This window comes from Seriola dumerili, unplaced genomic scaffold, assembly GCF_002260705.1.
Source record: "Seriola dumerili isolate Sdu_G_001 unplaced genomic scaffold, Sdu_1.0 BDQW01000056.1, whole genome shotgun sequence".
Lineage (NCBI taxonomy): Eukaryota > Metazoa > Chordata > Actinopteri > Carangiformes > Carangidae > Seriola > Seriola dumerili.
In genome coordinates, this window is record NW_019174311.1 from 4,658,981 (window position 1) to 4,686,374 (window position 27,394).

General features: G+C 40.3%; 1 protein-coding gene across 1 annotated transcript; it reads right to left on the reverse strand.

The window, feature by feature from the left end:
- Window positions 1-1,629: 1,629 nt before the first annotated feature.
- Window positions 1,630-21,419, reverse strand: LOC111218964 (guanine nucleotide-binding protein G(k) subunit alpha-like). Its single transcript, XM_022741470.1, has 9 exons — window positions 20,845-21,419; window positions 11,201-11,243; window positions 10,632-10,773; window positions 10,348-10,505; window positions 7,890-8,018; window positions 6,336-6,465; window positions 4,805-4,958; window positions 3,721-3,928; window positions 1,630-2,806 (listed from the first exon to the last, which is right to left on the reverse strand). Exons 1-8 carry the CDS (start codon window positions 20,960-20,962, stop codon window positions 3,738-3,740), a joined length of 1,065 nt encoding a protein of 354 aa, XP_022597191.1. The 5' UTR covers window positions 20,963-21,419; the 3' UTR covers window positions 1,630-2,806; window positions 3,721-3,737.
- Window positions 21,420-27,394: the final 5,975 nt, after the last annotated feature.

Sequence of the window (27,394 nt, forward strand, 5' to 3'; positions counted from 1 at the left end):
TGAAATATCGTTTCCAGGAGAAATGGACGGACCGACATACAGACGGACAGGAAACAACCTACCTCTGGCGGTCGCCGACAAAAATAACTCCTTGACATAAAGTGTATCTCTGTTAAAACACAGCTCGTCAGATTAAGCTAGTTCTTCGTGCGGTTTATTAGCATTTCCGTCTGTCCATCAAGATTTTAACTGTGAAAAGATGCAGTATTACCGTCACAAGCAGTGCTGCACAGCCCGTCCGCATGTCCCGGTGGCCTGGGTCGTTGTGGCCACGAACAGTCAACTTCCCCAGCGATAATACAGCGGGCAGGACTGAGCTGACGCGCCTCACCTGAGCACGAGGCTGACTGGCTGAACTGCAGAGGCTAACAGGTGTGTGCGGCCTCACTGCCAGCTTTTGATAATGGCCGTCAGTCAAAGAAAAGAATCATTATCCAAACAGTGAAGACCAGAGAGCAGTCATGTGATTTTAATTAGCCCCTTATTCAGAGGAGCTGCTACAACAAGCAGTTGCTAAAAAGGTTAAAAAACATTAATATTTGAAAATGTATTCACATTTGTTGGTCAGGCCCAAATTTTTGTGTTTTGTACTGTGGATATTTATCCTCCTAGATGAAAATAGTGGTAAAGTTTATAACTAGTCTGGTAGCCATTACATCAACAAATAGGGTTAGCCTACAAAATCAGTGGTCTGGTGTTTTACATGAACCAGGTGGCCTGGGATTGAGTCAAATTGTTCCAGTCTGCCCTTGTTCACAGTAAGTATGATTGTGTACTGTCGAGGCTTCAGAACCAGAGAGTAGCTTTTAAAATTCTCAACCACAGAGTGAACTGCCAGCTAATTTTAAAGGATAAGTCTCATAAGTTCACATAATAGTTAGTGTCAACAAACCCCATGGAAAGAGCAAAATCAACAATGAGTTGATCCAACTATTGCCTGTATAGACAAAGCCTGGTTTAGCTTATTCCTCTGTGTCATAGAGCTCCATTGTTGTCAAAAAACTATTAAAAACACATCAGTGAGCCACACTGTTGTAGTTTATTTTGACTTGATCCTAGATACACTGTTCTGCTGCCATAAATACTCACTGGACCAAATCTGTAGCTGGAAACAAAAAAAATTCACTTTTTATTCCTGTTTGAGTAACATTCGCTAAAAACTTTCAAAATAAAAAGAACCTACACATTTGTGACCTGTTTTAAAAAGTTTTACACCTTCAGTAGACACACTAACAGACTAACACACTGTTGGTTATGGTCTTTTCATGAAATTTGTTGACAGGAGAAAAAACACACAATATCACTGGCAATATAAACTTTTTTTTTGTTTTTTTTGTCTGCTCTGATGTTGCAGATTAATTACAGTTTTAAAATTTATTTTGTAATCACTCTTTTCATTAATGAACTTCCATGGAGTTTCATACTTTACACAGAACCCATACAAGGTAAAACAATAAGGACATGTTGGACAGCTGTGGTGTGTGCAGCAGCTGGAAGACACTTAGTCTTTGGCTGAGTCTAAAAATACTGTTTCCAATTTGCATGACCAACTTCTTTGCACTGTTTAGGTGAGACATAAGCCTCTATAAATCTTCACAGTAGATAACATCTGATTGGTGTTGCCTGTAGTCAAGATTTTGGTGTTGGTTTATTCTTGTAATCAGAACACAGGCCAGACAGCTTTGTGCCATCATTTAATGATGTTAAATGAACCAGTACAACTGCAGAAACTTAAAGTGAGCTATACATTTAAACTCTCAACCTTCATAACCTTCGGGAAAGTTTGCGATCAGGACTTTTCTGTGCAGGAAGTGACTGATCTAACCCGAACTGTGCTCTACTCCAGCATATAGCATAGCACATAGCATATCAGCAACGGACTTCCTCAGTATAATGTGAGGGCTACAGCCAAAGAACCCAAATAAAGCCTCTGGCCATATCAAACTATTCCACTTTTTTATGTTTTAAATGTTTATGTTTCTTCACTGAATCCACAAGATTAAAAAATTACTTTGAAAAAAAGGAGTTCTACATTGACCTACAGTGAGTGAATAAAATTAGTCATATTCAAAAACAGAAATGAAGATCTCCCTTCACAAATTGATTTGCACTGATGTGTCTCAAGTATAAAAAAAATATTGTTTAACACAATGTGGTTTAGTTAAAATTAAAATAACTGTGCAGACAGCAATGTTGCTACTGAGTTCATTAGACTCTTGCTAACTAATCCCAGACTCAAAATGTAACGTTATATACATGAAAGCTACTCACACATCCAAAAGTGGAAACACTAAATAATTGCAGCTCAAAATTAAAATAAAATATTACAAATGCAAATATTCAATAAAAGCAATGTGATACAGACGTACAGCTAAGAGAATATGCAACACAAAAAAGTGAATAGAATTTCCATATCAGCTGTGGAACTGTGTAATGCAGTAATGAGTCGTCTGTTTTGGTCCTTGTGCAGATGACAGACAAACTATAAATGTGTCAGAGACATCAGAGGGGCTTTACCTGCCAGCCCCTCTGATGTCAAAGGTCTTAAATATGACAGGACTCCACATGAACTCACAGCGATCACTTCACAAGCCTCCCCCACTTATCACTTCCTCCCAGTATGCTCTGCATCATAAAATATATTAAGACAAAAAGAATCATAGTAGCAAGTCCCCAGATTGGAATTGGAATTGAGGTCCTGCGTGCTGCACGGCCGACAACTCAGTCCTTAGTAACATATACTTTCCTATTCGCTCTCTGCAGACAAAACATGCCAGCCCAGAAGTCCTGATATTTCTCCTGACACCTGCAGGGTAAAGGAAAATGATCATTAATATCTATGGCTACAGGAAATTAACAAACTCACACGACACCATCACTGTGAATACAGTGCCCCTAAAAATGTCATAAAATGTTTAATCATAAGTTGCTATGGACATTTCATTCCATTTTATAACGGTGATGATAATCAGTATAATCTTTAATATATATAATAAATAATAATAGAAATTTGTCATATCATGATATTAACAATATTGCTACTGTATGTATTGATATGAGTACGTACAGCAGAAACCGGCAGGGTAAAAAATATGAATAATGCTGCTGTAGAGGATTGATTTGGTTCCAAAAAAGAAAACTAGAGTTATCGCCTCACGCTTGTATTCCTCCGCCACTCAGACTAGTTTCAGGTTACATGCCATTTCATGTAGAATCATATATAATATTAACCATTAGTGTGAGATTTTGTCATAATTGCTGTGTGAAGTCTTGAGTAATGGCTAAAAAGTGTTTTGTGAGGTCACACTGACCTTGACCTTTGACCTCTGAACCCCAAAATCTAATCAATTCATCCTTGAGTCCCAGTGAATGTTTGCGCCAAATGTGAAGAAGTTCCTTCAAGGCGTTACTGAGATATTGTGTCCATGAGAATGGAACGGACAGACCTGAAACCTGAAACCGCCTCCAGCTCTGGCTGTCGCCAGCGCAGAGGCTTAACAGCTGTTGTAAGCTGGAAGTATGTCTGTCTGAAGTATTTTTCTGTATTTTATCATATAATCACAGTTATTGTTATTGCAAAACTACCACTCTGGACCAAAGTGGACCCAACAGGCTGACACTGTCGTCCCAAGAGTCACTCACTTAATAGACTTGATTTTTGTCTCTGGGGTGATGCAACAGTCTAACTCTAAACCGCAGATGAAAAGTCGGCGTGCTGACCTGCAGGGCCTGAGGCTTTAGTAGAGCCCGATCTCCCTCAGGTTGATCTTGATGATGACGTCGGTGACAGCATCGAACACAAACTGCACATTCTTGGTGTCTGTGGCACAAGTGAAGTGGGTGTAGATCTCCTTGGTGTCCTTTCGTTTATTTAAGTCTTCAAACTGGCACTGGATATAAGCGGCTGCCTCTTCATATGCGTGCCCACCTACAGGAAAAAAATAATTAAAAAGCTTAGCTTGTTAGTTTTCTTATGAGCAGCATCTGTTATAAATAAAAAAATTAAAAAAAAGTAATTTATATGAAGCAATCCCTTGTGATCTCTGGAAAACAGTTCAGCTCGTCTTATTTTTAACAATGTGTATTTAATACACTGATGTAATTAATCTGTGACAAGCTGTAGCACATTTCCTGTGGCTACAATTAATAGCAGTCCTTAAAGAAGGCATTTTTATCTCAAGTGTTCAGTTTTTAACAATATTTGTTATTCTCCTTGATGCAGGTTTTTCTTCACGCTACTGATGGATGGTGCTTCAGGCTTGTTTTTTTTTGTTTTATTTTTTAAATCAAAAGTGGAAAAAAAACTGTCAGCAAAACAAACAGAGACTCTCTTTATTAATGATTTTTCATTCTGTGTGTGACTATTGCGTAGAAACACCGACAGCGATAATCACTGATATGTTAAAGACGATGAAGCGTGACACAATCTCTCGTGTTGCAGATTTTTGTATAGATATTACTGTCAGGACCCACCATGGAGATTAGAAAAGCCTGTTAACAAGTATATTATTATTAAACTGAAAATGATGGTTTGTTAGGCTGCACCTTCCTTACTTTGCAGAGAGTGTATTTGAGTATAAAAGGATTTACTTTGTCTTTACTTTGTCCAACTGGAACAACTAGTGAAACTAAATCCTATGTAAAATAAACTGAGAGCATGATTACACAGTTTCAAGGAGTCGATGCTCAGATACAGCAGATAGATAAATAAATACTGCACACAACACCCACGGAGCGACTGCACAAAATCTGACAGTATCACAGAAACGCTTCATTAAATCGTTAAAACACCAGTTTGTCTCACCGGAGTACTCGGGGTAGCAGATAGTGAGCGGACTCCTGCTGACCTTCTCTTCGAATAAGTCCTTCTTGTTGAGGAAGAGGATGATGGAGGTGAGCGTGAACCACTTGTTGTTGCAGATGGAGTCAAAAAGCTTCATGCTCTCATGCATACGGTTCTGAGGAAGAGATCAGGTGTGAACTTACCCATAATGGGCCTTTTTCACAGAAACCAATCAAAGTAATCAATAATATAATGAACACTGGATTCCATTTAGCTGCTTTGACCTCAGGGTCCTGGGGTGCGCTCCAAAACCTGACCAGTGTGGTGCTGTTTAGTGGGTTGTGGTTTTTAATCCATGTGAATTTGGGATATAGAACAACACATGGTGCTTTAAAAGGCTCTCTTTAAATGAAACACCATGTGTATCAGGACGGGACTGTACAGGATACAGATGAATAAAAATATATTTTACACAGCTTGGGGTGGGTGAATCCAAATACAAACTAGAATTGCCGCCTCGTGGTTGCCTGCCTCCACCACTCTAGTTTCAGGTTACATCCCTGTTTATCCAGAGTCATATAAATTATTAATCATTCGTGTCAAATTTTGTCATAATTATTGCGTGAAGTCTTGGGTAATGGCTAAAAAGTGTTTTCTGAGGTCACCGTGACTTCTGACCATCAAAATCTAATCAGTTTGTCCTTGAGTTGTTGAGAGATTGCCTTCACAAGACCAAAATCATGTTTTACCCGATCACTGTGACCTTTGACCTTTAGCCACCAAAATGTAATCAGTTCGTCCTTGAGGCCAGGTGAATGTTTTCACAAAATTTGAAAAAAATTCCCTCAAGGAGTTACAGAGATGTTGCATTCACAAGGCCAAAACCGTGCTTTGTGTGGTTCACCATGACCTTTGACCTTTGACCACCAAAATCTAAGGATTTCCGATCCTGAGTTATGGCTTTGAATAATGGCTAGAAAAGTGTTTTTGTAGAACATTATGACACCACAGTGAAGATAACCTCTGACATTTTGGATGTAAAATTACTAACTTACTTACTTACTAATTACTTCATACATTTTTTTTCCTATTAGACATTTGTGTTAAATTTTGTCACAATTAACATGAATTCTTGAGTTATGGCCAAATCGTGTATTGTGAGGTCACCGTGCCCTTGAGTCCTAGTGAATGTTTGCGCCAAATTTGAAGAAGTTCCGTCAAGGCGTTACTGAGTTATCGTGTCCACGAGAACGGGACGGACGGACAGACAACATTACACAAACACAATATGCCTCCGGCTCTGGCTGTCGCCGGCACAGAGACATAAAAAGTACTGTAGTGTCTTTGTCAACACCTTCAGGCTGTATTCACATATTTTACTGGGACACAAACAATACAGAGCCATCATTATTGTTATTAGTAACACCTGTGCTGTTATTTCAAGTCAAAATGTCTGCTGTGAAAAACTAAATACTTTTCAATAGAAAATATACAATCTGGTATTAGTTATTCATAAAAACAAAAAAAAATAAAAAAAGTTTCCTTCATTTACCATCTCTTCATCCTCAGCCAAGACCAGGTCGTAGTCACTGAGCGCGACACAGAAAATGATGGCAGTGACTCCCTCAAAACAATGGATCCACTTCTTCCTCTCGGAGCGCTGACCCCCGACATCAAACATCCTAGGACCACACACACACACACACACACACACACACACAACACACACACACACACACACACACACACAGTGACTATGTAAACAAATGCACAGTGAATGTATTCAATTTTGATGTCATTTTAATTGTAGTGTTATTTTGTCCTTTTAAATCCAGGGCGCACACACACACACACACACACCCACACACACACACACCCACACACACACACACCCACACACACACACACCCACACACACACACACCCACACACACACACACCCACACACACACACACCCACACACACACACACCCACACACACACACACCCACACACACACACACCCACACACACACACACCCACACACACACACACCCACACACACACACACCCACACACACACACACCCACACACACACACACCCACACACACACACACACACACGGAGTATGCTGGTGACGTCACTCTGTAATCTCATGTTTGTGTCTCCACCTGAGGCCCGCAGAGGTGAACTGAATCTATACTGAGCCGTTTAACTGACACAGAAATGAAATGAAAGAACGCCGTGTGCTTCAGCACCAATTCAGTGATTACACAAGTCCAGATCCTGGGCAATTCTTATGGGGGTACAAAGGCAGGGCAGGGAGGCTATTACAGTTAATGTTTCACCAATATTTATAAGTACAGGAGCTAGACAAAGTAATGATAAAGGACTGAAGCGGTGTAATTATATTAACTGCCACAAAGGCAGGTCACATTAGGCTGAATGCCAGTCAGCAGCATTCGTGAGTTATAAAAGAGGTTTGATAATCAGGATTTTTAAAGCAACATGAGATAAGTAACGAAGCCAAATCCTGTGCGACCAAAATGCACGTGCATCAGTCAAGAAATATACGACAAGATTAATTAATATGATGAGGGGAAGATTATGGCTTCACAGACAAGCGGGAGAATAACCAACATGGATACAGCCAAGCATACAGTATGAAGACAACCGAGTATGACCTGCTGCCGTACCTGTCTGTGCAATTAAGATCTGATTACATCAGTCGTGACTATAGCTGTCATGATTATCAGCTGTTAGTTAATGAAAAAAACATGGAAAACTGTCCCTTATCACAATTTTCCATGTGATGAGGTAAATCTACCCAATATTTCACAAGAACAGATAAACAGACAAGCAAAAAATTAAAAACTAATAAACATAATTTTGTGAAGCAGAATTAAGCTGTTTAGTGCTCCCAGTAATAATCTCACCTTAATTCCCGCCAAATTGGGAATCACTGTGTTACATTTATAATGAAAATAAATATGACACCATATGATACCAATGCAGCTCAGGCCCTCGCTGCTCATAAAAGCTTTATAAGCTTCTTTTTATGGCACAAACAGCCCACCTGAGGCCGGGGCCGTTCATGAGCAGAGAGACTGCAGCTGTACTAACTTGAAGTAGAGATCTTTGAAGGTGAAGTGAGTTTCCACGATGCCAGTGGTCTTCACGCGCGTGCGCAACACGTCCTGCTGAGTCGGGACGTAGTTCAGCTCGCAGATCCGGTCCAAGTCGTTCAGGTAACTGAGAGACAGAGAACATGGACATATGAAGGTGATCCCAGAGCAAATGTCCACACTGACATACGACTGAACATCGCAGATAACAGAGAATAGCACAGGTGGTGTTTTTAACAGCACGTGGTAAAATTATCCGGCAGACTGACGGTACAACAAACAACTAAATATTGCAAAGCAACAAAATGTTTTTTGGACACTTATTTCTGGTGATGTGGAGGGCTTGTTCTGCACTCAGACACCCAAGGACTCCACAGAATGATACTAAATATGGGCTTATACTTTGGTGAATGATAAACACTGGCTCCTTGTGGGTTGAGTAAAAACAGACTAACTCCACTGGTTCCTCTTGTCTTATAGTGTGGACAAGGTGCACAAAGAGCCATGACAGCTCGGCTGTTTTCAAAACAAAGAACATGTCCTTCACACTAAGCTACTTTTTCTGTCAGGAGGAGTGTGATATAAACGCTACACACAGAAAACCTTGGGCTTTATCCATGGCTAATTGGTTATGAAAGACTGGACTATATTTAGTAACTGAAACCATTCTGTGAAATAAAGTGAGATCTAAACAGCAGAAAGTGGACAGAAATATTTAGCAGTTTTAAGTTTCTCCTTTTTCAGGAATGCAACAAGCTGTACTACAAGCTGACACAGGATTGTGAAGAACAAGACACATCTTGCCTCCCTTTTTGTTCTGGTGGAAATATCACAGACATGAAGGAGGAGAAGTGCTCAAAGATGTCACCCTCCTTGTGACGGGGGAAAAGAATATTACAAGAATAGTCTTACGTCACACGAATATACATCAGTGTGTGAGTTAGAGCTTGATGGATGATGCAATTTCAAACTTCACTATAAATTGTCAAAGCAGTTTCATTTCCCTCAGGATTTTTCTGTGGTAATTAGCTTAGAGTAGTACCCTGTGTTTATTATCCAGAAAATGGCACCTGGTTCATTGGAAATCCTCACGAAAGCTGACGTAGAATCAGGTGGTGAAATGATCACATCACACTTTGGTTTTAAAACAGTACTCCACTGATTTAAAGTCGCACTTAAAAACTAAAATTACATCACAAACCAGTGAAGTTACAGTTTACATCCATGTCTGTCCAAACTCATGTAATATATGTCGTGAAGGAATTTAATAAAATAAAGTTGACGTGACTTTGTTAAGCTGTGTTTGCTCTTGTTCTGCTGTATGTCTGCTGCATTAGAGTGTACGTTCATTAAGAGAAACAGAACAGAGTCATATTCCTTGTTTGTGTTGCCAATAAAGCTGATTCTGACCGAGCACAAAGGTGAAGCCAGGACCGTAGATCTTGAGTCGACTCAAATGTAAATGTTGCCGCAAAGAAGCTTCACACTGTGCTTCATTTCATTTTTCCTCTCACAGCTCCCTCTGGAGATACAACAGGCTTTTTTCACATATGCAGTAGTACACCCCAACACCTATGAACACACTGCGACGTTTAAAGGGATAGTTCAGGTTATTTGACGTGGGGTTGTATGAGGTAGTCATGCATCGTCAGTGTGTTACCTGCAGTAGATTCAGATCAGAGCCCTGCCAGTTACGAGAGGCGACCAGGAGCACCGGTACAGAGGTGGAGCGATGTGCTGCTGTGCACGGGGCCAGCAGAAAAAATATGTTTTAGACACTTTTAATATAAGCCCACAGAAACAATCCAATGTCTGTTTAAATGTACGCTTCATGTAGAATATTTTCAGTGGTTTATTTTCTCATCAAAACACAGTGAAGTTTGTCTCTTTCTGATTCACTCAGCTGACCTGCGGCTGTGGCCTAATACAGTGCGCGCCGTTGGTGCACTTGTGCGTAGGAATACGGTAGTTCGGCGGTTGAGATAAATGTAGTACCAAAGGAAAGGTCTGTTTATGGGAAGATAACACGCTGGAAATATTCTACATGAAGCGTACATTTAAACGGATATTGGATTGTTTCGGTGGGCGTCTTTTAAAAGTGTCTGAAACACGTTTTTTCTGCTGGCCCCGTGCACAGCAGCACATCGCTCTGCTGGTGCACTGTATTCCCTGCTGCCTCTCTCTGACCTGAATCTACTGCAGGTAACACACTGACTATGCATGACTACCTCACACGACCCTACGTCAGATAACCCGAACTACCCATTTAAAATCAGCAGTGTTCCCCTTTAAGTCAAAATAAATACTAGCATTTAATATGAATACTATATTAAATGTCTGCCCATGTTTTTCCTTCAACGCTGTCATCTGTAAATTGGCTTGTTTAATAAGCCCGTAGCTGGTACTTGGTTAAGTGTGTAGGGGTCTGTATGCAGAGAAGGGAACGTGGGCCTCACTATGCAGCAGAGTCGTTGAGCTGATACTCTCGTGATCGATCGAAGCAGGCCTGAACTCCGCCATCGCTCCACAGCCTCTGAATCACACCGGCCAGCTCTGCCGACATCACTCCTTCCTCCGCCGAGCTCGCCAGGGCAAACAGCTGGCGGGCATCGTCCTGGCAAACAAAGGACGATAATTGCTGTCATTATATAAAATTGTTCCTGTGGTGATTCATATCATGAATGAGGATGTGGCTCTTTGAAAGTCACATTTCAATTTAGACTGAGTGGAGCTCGCCTACCGCCCGTGGAGCGTCTCCAAAATCTATCTTTAACCTTCCCATTGCCCTGATGATGGCCATGATGGACTGGATGGTGTTACTGTACACCACCACTTTGTACTGCTTGCACTCCTCTTCTGAGTAGCCATCCTCATGAATGATTCTGACACAGAAACAAAATCCAAACAGGCTTTTAGAGTCCAGATAAATATTTGACAGTGTGGACAATGGCTTTAACAAATGTGGGACAAATTACAGATTTGAAACATTTCACTGTCATTAGTGCTGGAATTTGAGCTTCAGTGAGCATGCAGCATGCCTAATGTGGGAACTGGGAAAGTCTATTCAGGTCCTGCCAGGCTACGACTGGCCTCTGTGCCCATTGTTTAACATGTTATGAAAAAGGGTGCTTACTCCTCTGCCTGAGCGGAGCAAAATGAGGCTCCTACTCTGCTTCCCAAACTGGGAAAGAGGGAGTGAGCCTGTCATGCAAAATGCATCATGCAAAAATATGTTTTTAAAAACGTTTCTTACAGGATGTATGGGTTTGATATAATGTTATGTGCACTGTTATCATGGATGTAACTTACTTCATCTGCTTCACTATTGTGCTTTTCCCAGATTCCCCTGCGCCTGAAAAAGAGGGACAGTAATTATATGAGGCCACAAGCCAGGAATGACAGCAGCGGCAGAAACGCTAGCACATAAAATCACAGTTTCAGACTCCTGTCACATGGGCAACGGATCAGCTTTTCCTAATGGTAATTTAATCATCGCATCATAGAGTGTTCAGTATATTTACGTCAAAACACCCAAGAAAAAGCGGCATTGTGATGAATCTCAATGGCAACTGTGCAGCGTCAGGGAATGTATACAGTGATGAAGTACTTCCTTGCATGCTGCAGTGATGCATGATGATCTGATGCACCAGTCAGCAGGTTGCGTGTATGAACACTTCTCATCTGCCCACCTAAACCACTGTGTATATACTATACCAAGAGGTGCAAGAGTCAAAGAGAGCATCATGGGAAATAGTGATGGGCGGGGACACCTCTTAAGGAAGTGAGAGTACAATTAAAGTCTCAAAAAGCTCCCGTTAGCAAAACTGGTACTGAGTGGGAAAATGACTTCACATGAGGAAGCTTTACAGTATTTCTGTGACAGTCAGCCAAACAGGAAACAGTTGTCACGCTTCTGGCTGGGCCTGTGTTTTTCCACCGGAGAGACAATCCCAGACATCACGCTGCTCTGGGCGACAGATAGCAGAGGAGACATAAAAACACCACAAACCTGCACCTCATCAACACAACATTCAGTGTTGTCAACCTGCGCAGAGAAGCAAATATCAGAAAACACCCAAGTGTAATATTAATACTCAAATTCACCACCTCATTGAAATATGTGGATATGTGCCACCTGCAGATTTCGTTGGTGAGAAAGATTCTTCATTTTGCCTTTACTTCCCTTCTATCAAAGGTATTGGAACATCAAATGAAGGATCCGTCGCTTCCTGCTATCTCAGCCGTTTCAACAAAGCATCTTAAACAACCATTAGCATTCACAGCAGGAGTGACGCAGATACCTTCTCCAACACTGCCAATGGTGTTAATTGGAACCATGGATGCAAAGAGCTAATTAACAATAGTTTTAATTAGTTTCCTTATTAATTGTTTGGTCTGTAAGTGTAACTTGTTAAATGTGACGTCTTCAAAGTCTTTGTTTGTGGCCCCCAAGAGAACACCCACTGAACAGAAGAACGACATTAGAGCAACTAATCAATGAATAGTTCTGCTCTACATGGGTATACTACAAGAACTGGATACTGCACCTATTCATTTCCATTAACATTAAAATCACTGACACAAAAGTATTCTCTCTCTCGGGTTTTCTTCTGCATTACTTGGCCTGTGTTTCCACCGTACCATAAGCGTTACACTGAGATGGCATCAGCACATCAAAATGTCTGGGCTCTGGGGAAGGTCTATAAATATTAAAGCAGCGGTTTGACATTTAAGGAAATACACTCATTCACTTCCTTATTCATAAACGATTGCTATCATTCTCATATGTGTTACTTCAATATGAAGCGGGAGCCTGCAGTTGGTTAGCTTAGCTTAGCCTAAAGACTGGAAATAAGGGCAAACAGCTAGCCAGGCTCGGTCCAAACGTAAAGATATCTGCCTACCAGCACCTCTAAAGGTCTCTGATTAACAGGTTATATCGTTTGTTTAATCCAAACTAAAACCAAAGTGCATTTCATTTTTGTTACACATCTGTTTCAACCAAGCAGCAACCTCCAAGGCAGTTGTTTGAATTTCCGCTTGAGTCCGGCTCCAACAGTGAGTCAATCTTCATAGACTCCATAGTTAAAATGTCCAACTTCACAGCAGAAATAAACATGTTTACAGCCTGGTACAAAAACAGTTTTGGTCTCTACGGTTAATTTCCTCCTTCATGATAACTGTACAGGGGGTGAATTTTTATATAACTCACCTGTTTAAATTATATTAAGGCTTAAAGTTCTACATAATTGAGGGCGTGGCCGCTTTGAGTGACAGGTGGATGAGCGTACCCTTGCCACAAGCCGACATCTTCATTTTCAGTCTATGGTTTTCCGGTCTTAGATAGCTAACCATCTTCTGGCTCCAGTTTCATATTTTCTGCATTTCATGTTCTCATTTAATTTTTGTCAAAGACAAAAGGAATAAGTGTATTTCCAAACTGTCTGACTATTCCCTTTAGTCTTCATTGTTTAAAAGTCCATAATCTTGACAGTCATTAGAGGCATCCTGTCAACAGTTTACAGACTAATGGTGGCCTGGAGGAAAATGCTTTTTGGGCTGCAGTACCACAGTCGGCCTCTGGGACAAATCGTCAGCACAACTGATTTTTGTGTTTTGACACTTTGCCACTAGTTGGCTCACTCTGGAATCATCATATTTTTCATAGCTGGAGTTTAATTAAAGAGGCATTAAAGCATGTATGCACATGAAACGTTAGATGTCAAACAGACTAACGGTGAGAAATTATTTCCATAAACATTTGGGTTGAGTTTGGAAGTAGAGCCTCCTTTTGCTTAATATAACCACAGTAATTAGCAGGAACCCCTCATATTTGCAATATGGATACTTGCTTCTTTTTTTCAAAACAGCCAGGAACAAGTCTGAATGGAAGAATATTTCAAAATACACATATTCCTTTTCTTAGCATTGTTTTTTTCCCCAGAAAAGGTGGCGGGACACATTCCCACTGCCAGGCAGGAATCTTTAGCAGATGAATTTTGTCAAGGAGGCTTACAGTAGAGTAATGTGTTCAGATGGCTGGCCAACAAGAATTAATTCCATGAATTCTTCGGTTAAGCTGTCACCAGTAAAAGAGATTTACGCCCGCTCGCACAGACAGGGAGGAGAGGACAAATCGTGTTGATCCCTCTCCTCAGTTCTGTCAGTCACCAACTCTCTCATTCATGGCATTTTTTGGCTGATTATCAACTGTATCCTGCTGCCAGTTCACAAACCAACTTTGCACAAGCATTCACAGAGTCGTCCAAACCCATGCAGGAGTCGGACTCCAAACCAAGCCTCATTTAACAAGAATCTCAAATGCAGATTTTTTATGAATCACTGTTTGTGGTCAAACAGGGGAGCATTTCCATTGGAAGGGTGCGCTGGCTCTCCAGCTTTGTGGTTCTGTATAAAGAACAGCAGCCGAACTCCTCTTTGTTTTTCCCCTATAACTCTCTTGTTCCAGCACAGACAGGGAGTGGTGGGCACTGCCTGGAAAAATCGCTTCCCCCCTCAACTCTGTGGTCAGGATTTGAAAATGAATGTTTCCATACCATGAGATTTTAGCCTGCATTGTGATGTTGCACCACCACACGAACCAGCCTGAAGCGACTCCTCACAGATCAGGGTTCATCTGTATCCTTGCTGAAATGATCCAGCAACCACATCTTTGTGACTTCATGTAAAATCTATTTAAGTTTTCACTTCTGTCATTTTGCTCAGGGCTAAACTACTTAAAATAGCTCATCTTCCCCACAACAAACAATGAAATCCTGTGGAAACTGTCCAAACAGTTTGATAAAAATCACCTCAGAGTTATGGACACTAGTGGCTCTGAAATGGTAGCAAGCAGATTTACTGACAGGGTTTTGTTTTGCCATATCTTCTCGATTAAGGTGCAAAAATCCCTGCAAGCATAAACCCTCTGATGGGAAAGATGCCTTTCATTGTGAGATTAATGCTTATATCAGGAATGTGAGCCAGAACACAAACAACAAGAAAAAAAACAGGAAAACAGTTAAAGGATAAATAAATAAATCACATTATCTGGAGATCTGCAAAACATGGAATTGTTAATATACTGTAGTTCCGGTTCTAGTGATTACCGTTGAGACATAAATCAGTTACATGGGATTTCTTTGGGAGACTATTTTTGAATCTCTTTACTGAATTTTAAACTTTTATAAGATTTACCAACATGGCAGTTCAATGCGTTTCTGTGATGTGAGTCCTACCTAACACAGCACTCATCTCTCCATAACAAATCACGAATACCATCTGTGTCACACAGATACAGCTCATCAGTCAAAATCAGCAAATCAGCAAATTGCCATTGTCAGCATTGGACATACCATGACTGATTCTTTTAATAATAAGAGATTAGGGGCAATAAACACCCTCCACTGTGAGCAAACATGTCTGCAATGTGGAAATCCTTCATGGTCAGTTACGATGATGCAACTTGTTGAGGCACAGCCTTCTGTGCATTATACTGTGTGCCACCAATATGTTGCAATCTCTTCAGAAAGAGCGGCTACATGCTTTATAATGATGATTTCATTTCAACAACTAATTTAATAGCTGCATCTGTGCTCGGAATCATCCATTTAATTAAATACTCTGAACTCTCATTAATTCTGGTAACATGTTTCAGGTTATCTCTAATCAGGTTATATGACAATGTCAGGTTATAGGAAAAATGAAAACATGTGAGTGAGGACTCAACACAGTGAAAGGTTCAGGTCGATCGATGCACAGTTTATTTTCAGCTGCTGGTCTGAGTAACCTATCTCTATAGCACCAGATGTCTGAGTAGCTTCATTTGGAAATTTTTATTTTTAAGAGCCTTGCGTAACATATCATATGACAAAAAAAGTATGTCTCAACCAAAAGGAAGAGTATTACAACAGTACATCAGAACAAACATGTAGTTCACACCAAAAACTCTTTGGAGGAAACACATTGCTGATGCTGCCCAAGCTGTTTAGACTATTTCTATTATTACATATTATTATTCTATCTTCAGTACCTTTCTGTACTTCACTTAGCTGATGTGGGTATGTAATTATTCACTTTTTTTATTTTAGGACAATCTGTTAGTCCAAGGTGCTCAGAGGGCAGCTTTAGTTAAAGCTTGATAGCTTGATGACAATATTTTTATATTAATGGATAGTAGTAGTGGTGAACAGAGAATAATCTCTGCAGTCCCCCTCAGCTCTACAGAGCGCTCTAACATCTTTCAGCTTGTAACTTTACTGTTTTGCTTCACAGTTACAGAGTAACTAGGTGTGTAGTGAGTGGCAACTGTAAAATATCACATTGTAGATCTAAATTTGGACAATCAGCTTTCTCCATGAAGGGCTGTCGGCTCTGGAACACATGACCAACTGAAATCAAATTAACTCCAGACATAGATTCCTTTACAGCAAAAATTCTGTGCTGGCTAAAAGCTAACCAGATGTATTCATGGTTAGTATTACATGTATTCATGTCTAGGCAATTGTATCTATTGTTAATTGTTTTTGTTTGACTATTTGTAGCTTGTTGTTCTGTTGTCTCTTTTTAGACTGTACATGTGTATATTTTAGCTAATTGTAGATAATTATCAATTGTGTTGTATGTTTGGTGTTGTTTTTGCCATTGACTGTTTTAATTCCATTACATAAGTAAAAACCCAACTAGGGGCAGGAGTCGAGAATTATCAATTAGCAATTAGCAAAACTACTTGTGTTCCATACCCATACCCTGTTTTGAAACTATGGTAAACTGCATTGTCCCTATCAAATAAATAAATAACCTCTCACCTCTCTTAAACAGTATCAACACTGACAGGGTGGTTTTACAGAAAATAATCAAAAGATAATTCTTTTGAGTATTTAAATTGTTATTAGCTTTTTTTTCTGTGGCCATTTTTTAAAGTGATGAACAAACTTTTTTGCAGATAGCCTCATCCACAGCAGCACGTCATTCAGCGTCTGTGCTTGTGCTCCCGGCTGCTTCTCCAAACTGGGAGTGTGCTGAGTCCGAATCAGCTGCAGGTAATACACTGACTATGGATCAGTACCTGACACAACCCCAATAACCCAAACTATCACTTTAAGGCTCAAAGTTATACACAATTGAGGGTGTGGCCGCTTTGAGTGACATGTGGGGGCCGTCACAGTTGACTAGCCACTCTGTGCCTAGCCGCTAGCTGTCTGTTAGGCATCACCTCAGCTAACTCAAGTCACTTTTGTATGTGGTGTTGGTGCCTTCTGAAGCATTGTCAATTAATTGACCAACAGAACGCAAGGAAGTCTTAACCCCTGTTTCCAGAGATGACTGAAATTCTAGTATTATTCTATTTATGTATTAGAACAAATTAGCAGGTATCTGTAGCGTCTGTGCTCACCATACATGGCTTGTTAGCTTAGCTCATTAACTAGCTAATTAGCCAACAAATAAATTAGCCTAGGGGCCTTCGAGCAAGATGCCCCGAGACGCCAAGGATGTATTAATACATCCATGCCAGACGCCCAGCTGTGCTAATGATGCTAACGGTACGTGCAGCCAACAACATCTGACACTGGTTTGTAGATTTTATGGTTAACGACAATTAATTATTTTATTTTTTTTAGCAAACTCTAGCAAAATGTATTTAGAAAGGTCTAGATATTGTCGTCTTTATATGTTTCATCACAAAATATGACTGTTTTTTTCTCGATCAGTATGAAGATTTTGATAGTGGCCTCTCAACACTACAGGAAGGGTAACACCATTTTTGTTTCATTAGTCTTTCTAAAGTCTGAAACTTTCAAATTCAACACATGGGTGCAGTTCCTCTGACAGAGTTCTCAAATATTTCAAACCAGGGTTGGGTCGGGGAGGCACTGTGACAGTTTTAGTGAAGCTTTTTCATGTTATAATTGTGCCAGATATGTGTCATATGTTTTATATAGTCTGGTCTGCATCAATTTGAGGGGTCATCACATGATTAAGGGGAAAGAGAAAAAAAATGTTGCAGAAAATCTCCCTTTTTTTCTGATGAAAATTAGATGAAAGTGATAAGGAAAAGTCACTGCTCATAAACTCACAAACCACGTGCACACTAAGGCCATAACATGTGATGAGGGGTCAAATGTAGACATTGCTGAGAACTACTGCTCTAGTGGATAAACAAACACATTTGCAGCTGTAAAACAGGATGCGGAGTTAAAATACTTTTTGAAAACTGGCACATGAAATTTTCAGTTGGAGCAAAGTTACTGCTAATTGGCAGGGAGCATAAAAGTGTTGAGTTCTGCTGGACCGGGGGCATTTACTCCCTTGGGCACGTCTATGCTGTCCACACCCAGAGTGTTATTACCACTGAGTGTGTTTCACTAAGATCTAACAGCAGGCAGTGCATTTACAGACAGTCAGTGTTCGTCATGAGTGGACGCTGAAATTTGGACAAAAGAGAGGTCACGACACTGAACCTGGAAGACACAGGTGTCAAGCAACTGTAGTTTTGTTTCAGGGAGACTGAACTCCCTCAAATTAACCAGCGCAGTGCTTAATGGCAAACAAAGTCTAAAATAAGTTCAATTAAAGGACTGACTAATAACTGCTACTAGGGCCAATGAAGAGTAATACATATCACAGCAACCTGAAAACTCAAATCAAAATCAGTAGAACAGAATAGCTTTCTTCTTCACAGCCTCCGTCTGGGATCCACAATAGTTTTCAACCACTGTATTTCCTCAAAAAGTGATTGGGGCCTTTATTTACCTCAACTGCAAAAGGTAACAGGCCTTTATTTGCAGACTTGTGTTATTACCAAATAAAGGAAGTCTTTATTTCAAATTCCCTCTGTGTGATATGTATTATTGGTCGTACCAGTATTTTAGTACAAAGTCTTGTTTTCAGTTGCTACCGTTTGCCGTGTTAAAGTTACTGCATTACGTGTTCATACAAACTCAACACTTCCTGTAATCGATTCAAATTAAAACCCATCTAGCATTAGGACAGAAACCCTTCATTTCTTAACAGGACTTTTACGGCTGTGCTGATGTGCTACAGTAAGCGTCTAATTTCCAGTCACTGCTTTTCTGTTGTTCACATGCTATTCAGATCCGCTAGTTTCTTTAGCTTAGCAGTTACCAATGGCTTCGCTCTTTCTCCCACTCTCCTGCTCTCTCCGCTCGGTTTGTCACAGCTTAATAATGGTACATGTAATAAATGTAGTTTATTTGCCTTAATGGAGGTAAGGCTCAGTGAACTGGAAGTGCTACTCTGTTCTGCAATGAAACCAGGGCAGCAAGGTGACTGCCCGTAGCCCTAGGCCCACAGTTGGCCCCCATACACGCTCCAGCCTAAATACTAGGTTTATACCTAGTTTTATTTGAAAAAAGTCTCAAAAATCTAGCAACAAATGTGCTGCAGGCGACCGAATAAAGTGTTGCAGGGATGAAGTATCTTTGTAGACCAACGCTGAAGTTAGCAGTACTCTGGTTCCCTCGAAAAAAATCCAATGGGATTTTTCCATTGGTTTTTGGATTATTGCAGAAAATAAACTCTGTGACAAACAAAAGTTAATGATACATACAAGAAATGTGGAGCAAGGTAATCACCACCTTTATGATATTTGAAGCCTAAATACAATCGCCAGAAGGAAAAAGCTAATGCGAACTTGTAGTTTGATTTAATGCTCTTACCTCTTCTACAAAGGCCTTTGCTCTTAGAAAGTAATCGTTTGCGAGATCGTGATTGTAAACACAAAGAGGATGTAAAGGCAGGCTGGTGAGTGGATCGGTTTACGCGCTTGGCATGATTTAATGTCCATAACATGTTACTGACATGTTTCATGTTGTAGAATAAAACAGGAAAATGTCTTGAGCTTGTCTTTAACTTCGGTGTCTAACCAAAAACCCAGGTTGTGTCTGAAATCACTCACTACTCCCTACAACGTCCACTATATAGTCAGTTCCCCATTTTGTAGTGCTGTCCGGATGTATAGTGACAATTATTATACCCTATATAGTGGACTCATAGTATCCCACAATGCATCATGAAAAGTATACAACCGATGGTCACTAACCAAGCAATATATATCATCATGCAACGGCTCGCACTGACAGACAGAAAAACAGACAGACAGACAGAGTAGTGTCCCAAAGTGTTTTTTCGTTTTCCCGATGAGCTCACTGTATCGTCCTCTACATTGAACTCCCTGGATAGTGAGGAGGGAGGGGGGAACGAGTGAGTGGTTTCAGACACAACCCCATTCAAAAAACCCACAGACTTCAGCAGGAGGGGACTGGAAGTGCTACAATGCAACTGCAGCACTCTATACAAACTGCACCAATTAATTTTGAAAGAGCAACGCAATGCCCAATGGGGAAACTCCAACTTAGTCATTCGGCTAATCATTGGTGACAATATGATCACTCAGTCAGTCAGTCAGGAACATTTGTGATTATAGATCTGGCTGTTGCAGTCTGGCTAAAAATTTCAAACATTACTTAGTTCCATTTTCTGAGTTGGGAGAATTTGCTCTGACACAGATACAAGCGTTTCCTTTTCATTTGTTGGTGCTCAGATCCTTGAAGCTGTTGACCCAGAACAGTCTGACCAGGGTCAGCATTTCCCAGCAGCTGTAAAGTCTGAAGTTAAACAGGCCTGCATGAGTTACAACGTGCTTTATGACAAGTGACTATACATGTCAACAAGTAGTCGTCTCTGAGCGCGCACTCCCCACTTTTCAACAATTCATAAAGAAAAGCACCGACACAGCGAAGCATCTTCCCCCCTACCATCAACATCTGGTTTACTTCTGCAAGTTCTGTCAGTGAGATGATGAGCCACAGCTGCATTAAACCAACAGCAGCAGCAGCAGCAGCAGGAGAAGGAGTGGAGTCATATGTGCTGTGAAAGAGTGAAAATTAACTGATTCAATGCATTAAAGACAGCCAGTAACATATAATTCATACCGAGCAGAAGCAGTTTCACTTCTCTGGAGGATTTCTCTCTGTCCTCCCGCAGGTTTTTATCAATCATTTTACTCCTCTCCACTGCAGCTTTGTCCTCGGCGCTGATCGTGCAGCCCATGTTTGCTCTCGAAGCACTTCTTAGTGTCGCGTTGTGGTCTCAGCAGTTCATGAGTTGAAGGGAAACGCGCTTGGGTCGATGAGAGCTGAACTTTCCCAGCCGGGGAGAAGCGGAGAGAAGCGGAGAGAGGGGAAAAGGCGTTGGCAGCGGAGGTTCGTCAGTCCAACTAAACGCACAGCCACAGTTTCAGTCCATAAACAGCTGCTTAAATACCTGCGACAAAAAAATCCACAAATTGATGTTTTGAGCTCTTTTTTAAAAAAAAAAATCTAACTTATCCGAAGTTTAGACTCACAGAAGAAAATAAAAATTAAAAAAGGAAGAATGAAAAATACTTCATGTAGAAATGTGTCTGAAAAACTCAGTGTTTTCCAAGAAAAAACACAACGATAAACACCAGGTTTTTTCCCATAAGAATGAAAGCAGCTGCGCAGTCGCGCGTTCATTCAGCTGATCCAGCTGCAAACCAAGAAAACGGCACTGAAAAAGGAAAATTGATGCGCCCCACAGGGCTGATGGGAAATGTAGTCGCCTCTAAACCACCAGATATGTGACACTTTCTGCAAGTGTAGCATAAAACATAAAAAGTCGTCCACACATCGATATACTTCTCTCAAGCCTTCCTGAAAGGAAGTTTCAAGTAGTTTAAAACAAGCTGAGGCTTTTTTCTGCAGTTCACTCTCATGTGCAGTAACTGTGACCGGAGCAGCAGTTTTGTGTGGTATGAGAGCGCCCCCAGTGGATTCACAGCTGGACTGCAGCTGTGGATCTCATCCTGCAATACATTTTTGACCCTCATATGGCTGCAGACAAAGACACAAAACGACGCATTTCTCCAGCCAAGAGGACAGATATCGATTTTTATTCCTTTAGTTTTACACAGGTTTTACTGTTTGTCACCTTTAAGTTAAAACTCACAACTCATATTGGATCAAGTGGCAGCGTGGAGGTGGGTGAACAGAACTGTACTCCATTGTGTTGATGCTAACATCTAGCACTATGAACAAAAAGCCACCCTACAAACAGCCCACCCAAACTTTACCTCATCAACATTTATGTCAGACTGAAAATTCTGCTGCAGGGTAAAAGGTTGATTGTGATAATAATACAGTCACAATTTAACTAAGGAAGCAACTTCCAATTATTTTCTTTATTGATTAATCTTGAATATTGATTATTGATTGGTGATTGACCGTTTGTGTTTAAAACGTTAGAAAATAGTGAAAAACATTACAGTTTCCAAGCCCAAGGTGCTGTCTTCTGTCTTCAGATGGCTTCAACACATCAAGGATGATCATATATGACAAGAAAGAAAAAACAGGTGAATCCCTCAGACTTGAGCAGATTGATCCAGAGAATAGTTGGTATTTTGCATGAAAAATTACAAAATGATTAATCAATTATCAGAATAGTTACAGATAAATTTTCTGTTGATCGACTAATTGATTGATCCACTAATTGTTTGACCTCTAGATTTAACATCATAGTGCTAAGGAAACCTAACGGCAGTGAAATATAGACTCTCTTGTTTCTGCATTTGCTTTAACGTCAGGTTTAAATACATATATATAATATAAAATATATCTTATTTGTACAGCTGTTACATCTTTCTGTTTGATGACAACCAAAGATAATACAGCTATAAATCATATTGCTACCACTCCCCATTAAGGGTTTATATGTTGTAACTACTGGACGGCCTTTCTTAATCATGAAAACAGATGCTTTATAGATAGTTTATAAGCCTTTCATTGAAACTGTCAAGTTATCAAAAGGACTCATTGGACTGTATGACCACTTATCTTCCAGATCAAACTCAATGTACTATGTACTCTTTTCATATTTATGTACTTATTTTATGCTCTATTACAACTTTTTAAGCATTTTTATGCCTCTGCACCAGCTACAGCCGTAGCCTGAGATGTTCACAAATATTCACCTGAACTAATAATTTATTAATACTAATAGAAGAGCACAGAGGAAATGAACACAATAAAATTAAGAATTTCGTTGTGAAAGGTCAAAGGTCACTGTGACTGCACAAAACACGTTATTAGCCATAACTCAAGAAATCACAAGATGATAATGACATAATTTTACACCAATGTCTAACGGGATAAAATTATGAAGTGATCAAAGTTTATGTTCAAAAGGTCAAAGGTCAACTGAGACATCATAATGTTCTGCAAACATGCATGTAAACTGCAACTGGACTGGTTTGTGGAGACATACAAGCACGCGGCCGTAATGCTTTATGACCAACAGAGAGAAACCCAAAATATTTTTATAACTGATCCAGAAAGCATTAGTGAATTTTCTCTTAAGCATTATTAAAGCCATTAGTTACATCTTATAAACCCTTTACACGGGTGCCTTATTTGAAAGTGGTAAAATTATATTATACATGAGGTAAATGTACATAAGAAAAACAACATATAATATCTGAGGTGGAGATTTAGAAATTGAACTCCAACACCAGGAAAGTTATTTCAAAATCGCATTGCAAATTGTGGCTGGCTAATTAATCAATAGGCTGATCAAAACCTCCTGAAAGTCCACAGAGTGCTTGTCATTAAATTCAGTAATCTGTAAGTTTGCTCCTTTTTCCAAACAGCTCTCCTGCTCCTCCTGCTCCTCCTGCTCCTCCTGCCAAACAAACCCCTCACCACTGTCAACCGCTCAGGTTACCAAGGAAACAGCTGATTTCAGAGAAGACGGGATTTGGAAGTAAGTGAGAAATTCATGTTATTGGGTTCATCTGTGATCCGGTGACTTTTCACTGCAGACGGCCTCATAAACTCACAGATAAACATTTGTGTTCTTGTTTTTGCTGCTGCAAGTGGCATCTGAGATGATCACAGCTAAATAAAAAAAACAAAAAAACAATACACACCCCAACCTGTCTGCCAAATGAATGCGCCGTGCACCCAGTGACCCTCTGGAGTGACATGACGCTGGGATCTGTCCCTTGAGCACTCTTCATTGCGTGTGTTGTAGCCTATCACAAAGGTCAGGCTGTTTCAGCCGTTTCCCTGCGCTGTGGGAGGTGCTCTCCCCGGCTCGACATGAAAGCTATGAGTCACTCTGTCCGATGGGGAGCAGCACAGGAGAGGGTACGAAAATTAGGATGATCAGAAAAAAAACAGTGGAAGAGCCTCGGGGGGGTGATGCTGGTTGATGGTGGAATCTGTTTGGATGTTTCTGGTGAAAAAAACAGCTGCTAGTACATGCCACAACTGAAACTTTACCTACAAAAACACGTCAGATACACATTATAATCTATGATATAGAAAAGATTAAGGGGATTTTTGTGTATTCATTTGCACAGTCCAAACACAAATAGCCACAAAATTTCCTCTTTGCTCAACTGTTTGTCTTTATTCATATTTCATCTTTTCCCATCACTAGATTTAAGATTTATATTTGAAAAGCAATACAGGATAATAGCTTGGATTCACCTCATCAGTACACTCATTGAAACGTGAGTCTGGTCAGTGTCAGTGGGTGTAGGTTAGTTTGGTTCTCGGGTCTCACAGTGTTGTTCACAACGTCTCCCAGATGACGGGCTCCAGCATCCTGCCTTCCTCCAAATGTCACTCCTCTTTTATCCTGTTCTTAGTGCTTCATTTCACCTCTGTGATGCAGCACCACACACACACACACACACACACACACACACACACACACACACACACAGAGGCTGGGAGGAGGAGGCAGCTAGAGGGCATGAGAGGGAAAGAGATGATTGACGGGACTGATCATGTGATGGGGTTATTGATCTGAAAATGTCTGGTGAGTTCGACAGACAGCAGCCACGACACACTCAAGTTAATCTTCTTGCAGCGTTTTTAATCATTTCAACTGATGTGTAACTGATACACAGGGAAATCTTAACAAGGAGGGAAAAAACAGACCCTAATAACGAAGAATCCGAACAGTCTCTTCAGCTCAGGTACAAAAAGAGATACAGAGAGGAAAATGAACATATCAACCATGAGTTACGACAAACAAAACTGCATTTCCACGAATATTCCTGAAGCTGGGAATATCATCCTCCATTCACCTTCAACACGGCTTATTTCTCTGTCCTGGTCATCAACAGATGGCAACAGAAAGAAAACAGCTTTTAAGTGTGTAATCAGATTGGTCGGGGCAATTTCGCTGCTACGGAAACGGAAATCCAGCTGATTGAATGGTGGATTGATGTACGCTTTGTAAAGACCCCGGACTGTGTGAAATGTCACTGAATTTATCACAACATTGTACCATAAAGAGGAGCTGATCAACAATGCTCAATGAGGAAGATCTCAGATTCTGTAAAGAAATTAAACCCTTTGTTCATGGACGCTGGTGAAATAAATCAGGGCAGTTTTATGTTATTTCGTTATAAAACATTGTATATGAATAATTGTTATGGTTTTATATTTTGTAGTTTAAATACTACTACTAATAATGAATTAAAAATATATACATACTGTAGAACATTGATGATTATGGCAGTGATTTTGTCTTGTGCTCCTTGTTTTGCTTGACTTAACGTACAACTAAATGTGGGGCCGAACATTACTGCACCTACTTTTGACACAAAAGAAACATTTTTGAAATCAAGATGACACGACGACCCCTTCTGGAAAAACAGTCAGTAACAAAGTCATATCGCAGGAAAATTAAGAACGTTATGTCTCCCCCTGACAAAGGGACCTTTTTTTGTTCTGACTCCCAGCAAAATATGAACCTCCCCTGTACGCCTTGTGTCGAGTGTCTTGTGATCATACCAACAGTCCAGTGTGAGGCAGTCCAAAATAGATGAAGGCAGCAAGAAAGAGCAAGTATAAAAAGAGAGTTTTGTAAGAGATCCGTGCCTTGTAATTATTTTCTTTGGAACGTTTTGTCACTGCTTGTGTGACTTGTGCAAACTGTATTCCACCTGAGATCAGAGGAAGTATCACCAGTGTCTTCCATTTGTCGCTAAATGAGGCCAAAGGCAAATCTTGCCATATGTAAGCACTGTCACACCTGCCCGCTGTTGTAGCCACAACAAGCCTGGTTGTTTATAGCACAAACACAAGAGCACTCACACTGCTCCTGTGTTTTCCTGTAAACAGCGCAGGCACCACGGGGGTAAAGTGTGGACCGGTCGAGGCGTCCGAAACTGTCCGCATCCAGCCTTGTTTCAACAAACTGACAGTTTTAATGTGCTGTAGCCGATGTTTTTACAAAGATTAATCCTTAACACCGTCACCGTCGTACAAATCAAACCAGTCACAATGTTTTTCTTTGAGCGGAAGGGGTGGGGGGGTGGGGGGGTGTGTAATCACGAGTCTAGCAATGTGAGATGATTTTGGTGAGGAGGTGATAATCACAAGACTAAGAACAGATAAACATGATAATAATTTTCCTGGAAAATGGTTAAAAATACACTGGTGTGTCAGCCTGTTTATTATAAATACCACCAGCAGAGCCAGCTGTGAAATGATCCTTTTCAACACAATGAATATTTCAAATGGAGAGACTTTTTTTTTTTTTTTTTTTTTAATGGCTCTGAATATTCTCTCCTTTATACTGAGGAACACATGATGAGAACAGATCCTTTACTTTAACAAACAAATTCATGAGCAACTGGCAGCGAGAGCTACAATAATGACATCCTTTTACCACCTCGTCATTTTCTTCATTTCACTTCTGTAAAATAACACTTTGTTGGAGATGAACTAGGACCTAAGTAGACGGGCGGCAGGATGGTTTTTTTTATGAGTAGATTGTAAGTTAAATGAGTGATAACACATCTGTTTGGTCAAAGAGAACCTGTTGTAATATGAACTGATTGTCAAGGGGCTTAAAGAACTAAAGTGAGGCCATGTTTAGCGCTTTAGTTGAATTAAAACTGAACCCAGAGGAGGAGAATGCAGAAGGAAAGACAATATGTCTGATGGAGAAGTGATGATATGTCATAATGTGTACATTATTGCCTTATGTCTGATGAGGAACCCGAATTTTAATGAGAAGTGAATGAATGACGGAATGCGTTTCGCTGAACGTTTTAAAATCTTGGCTCTTATAGTTTTCTCATTAACTGTGAAAACTTTGTTCCCCCTGAAGCTTTTCTCCCTCAGAGTTTCACCACTTCTGTCTATGAGATCTTTGTCACTTCACTGAACCGTGGTTAACGCAGCAAGGGTTTAGTGTCCATCTGCTGACATCACACAGAAAACAGCCTGATACTGTATGTCTCTCGCAACATGTAATGCTGCAGCATTATGGCCATTGGGGATATGAATGAGATGATGCACACAATATATTCAGCTCTGTCCTTCTCTGAAAAGCTACATAACCGTACCATGTTTTGCAGTTCACTGGATTTTTAGCTTAAAAGCACTGTTGTAGCACAAACAGAGATGTTTTAATTCAACACATTTTAGAAAATATGAATAA

What these genes read in the sequence shown, in the direction of transcription:
- LOC111218964 (XM_022741470.1), bottom strand. Translation starts at nt 20,962, where the DNA reads ATGGGCTGCACGATCAGCGCCGAGGACAAAGCTGCAGTGGAGAGGAGT. An exon ending in CTCAACGACTCTGCTGCATA is followed by an intron (nt 8,019 to 10,347) that starts GTGAGGCCCACG and finishes TCTGTCTCTCAG; the next exon opens with TTACCTGAACGACTTGGACC. An exon ending in TTCAAAGATCTCTACTTCAA is followed by an intron (nt 6,466 to 7,889) that starts GTTAGTACAGCT and finishes GTGTGGTCCTAG; the next exon opens with GATGTTTGATGTCGGGGGTC.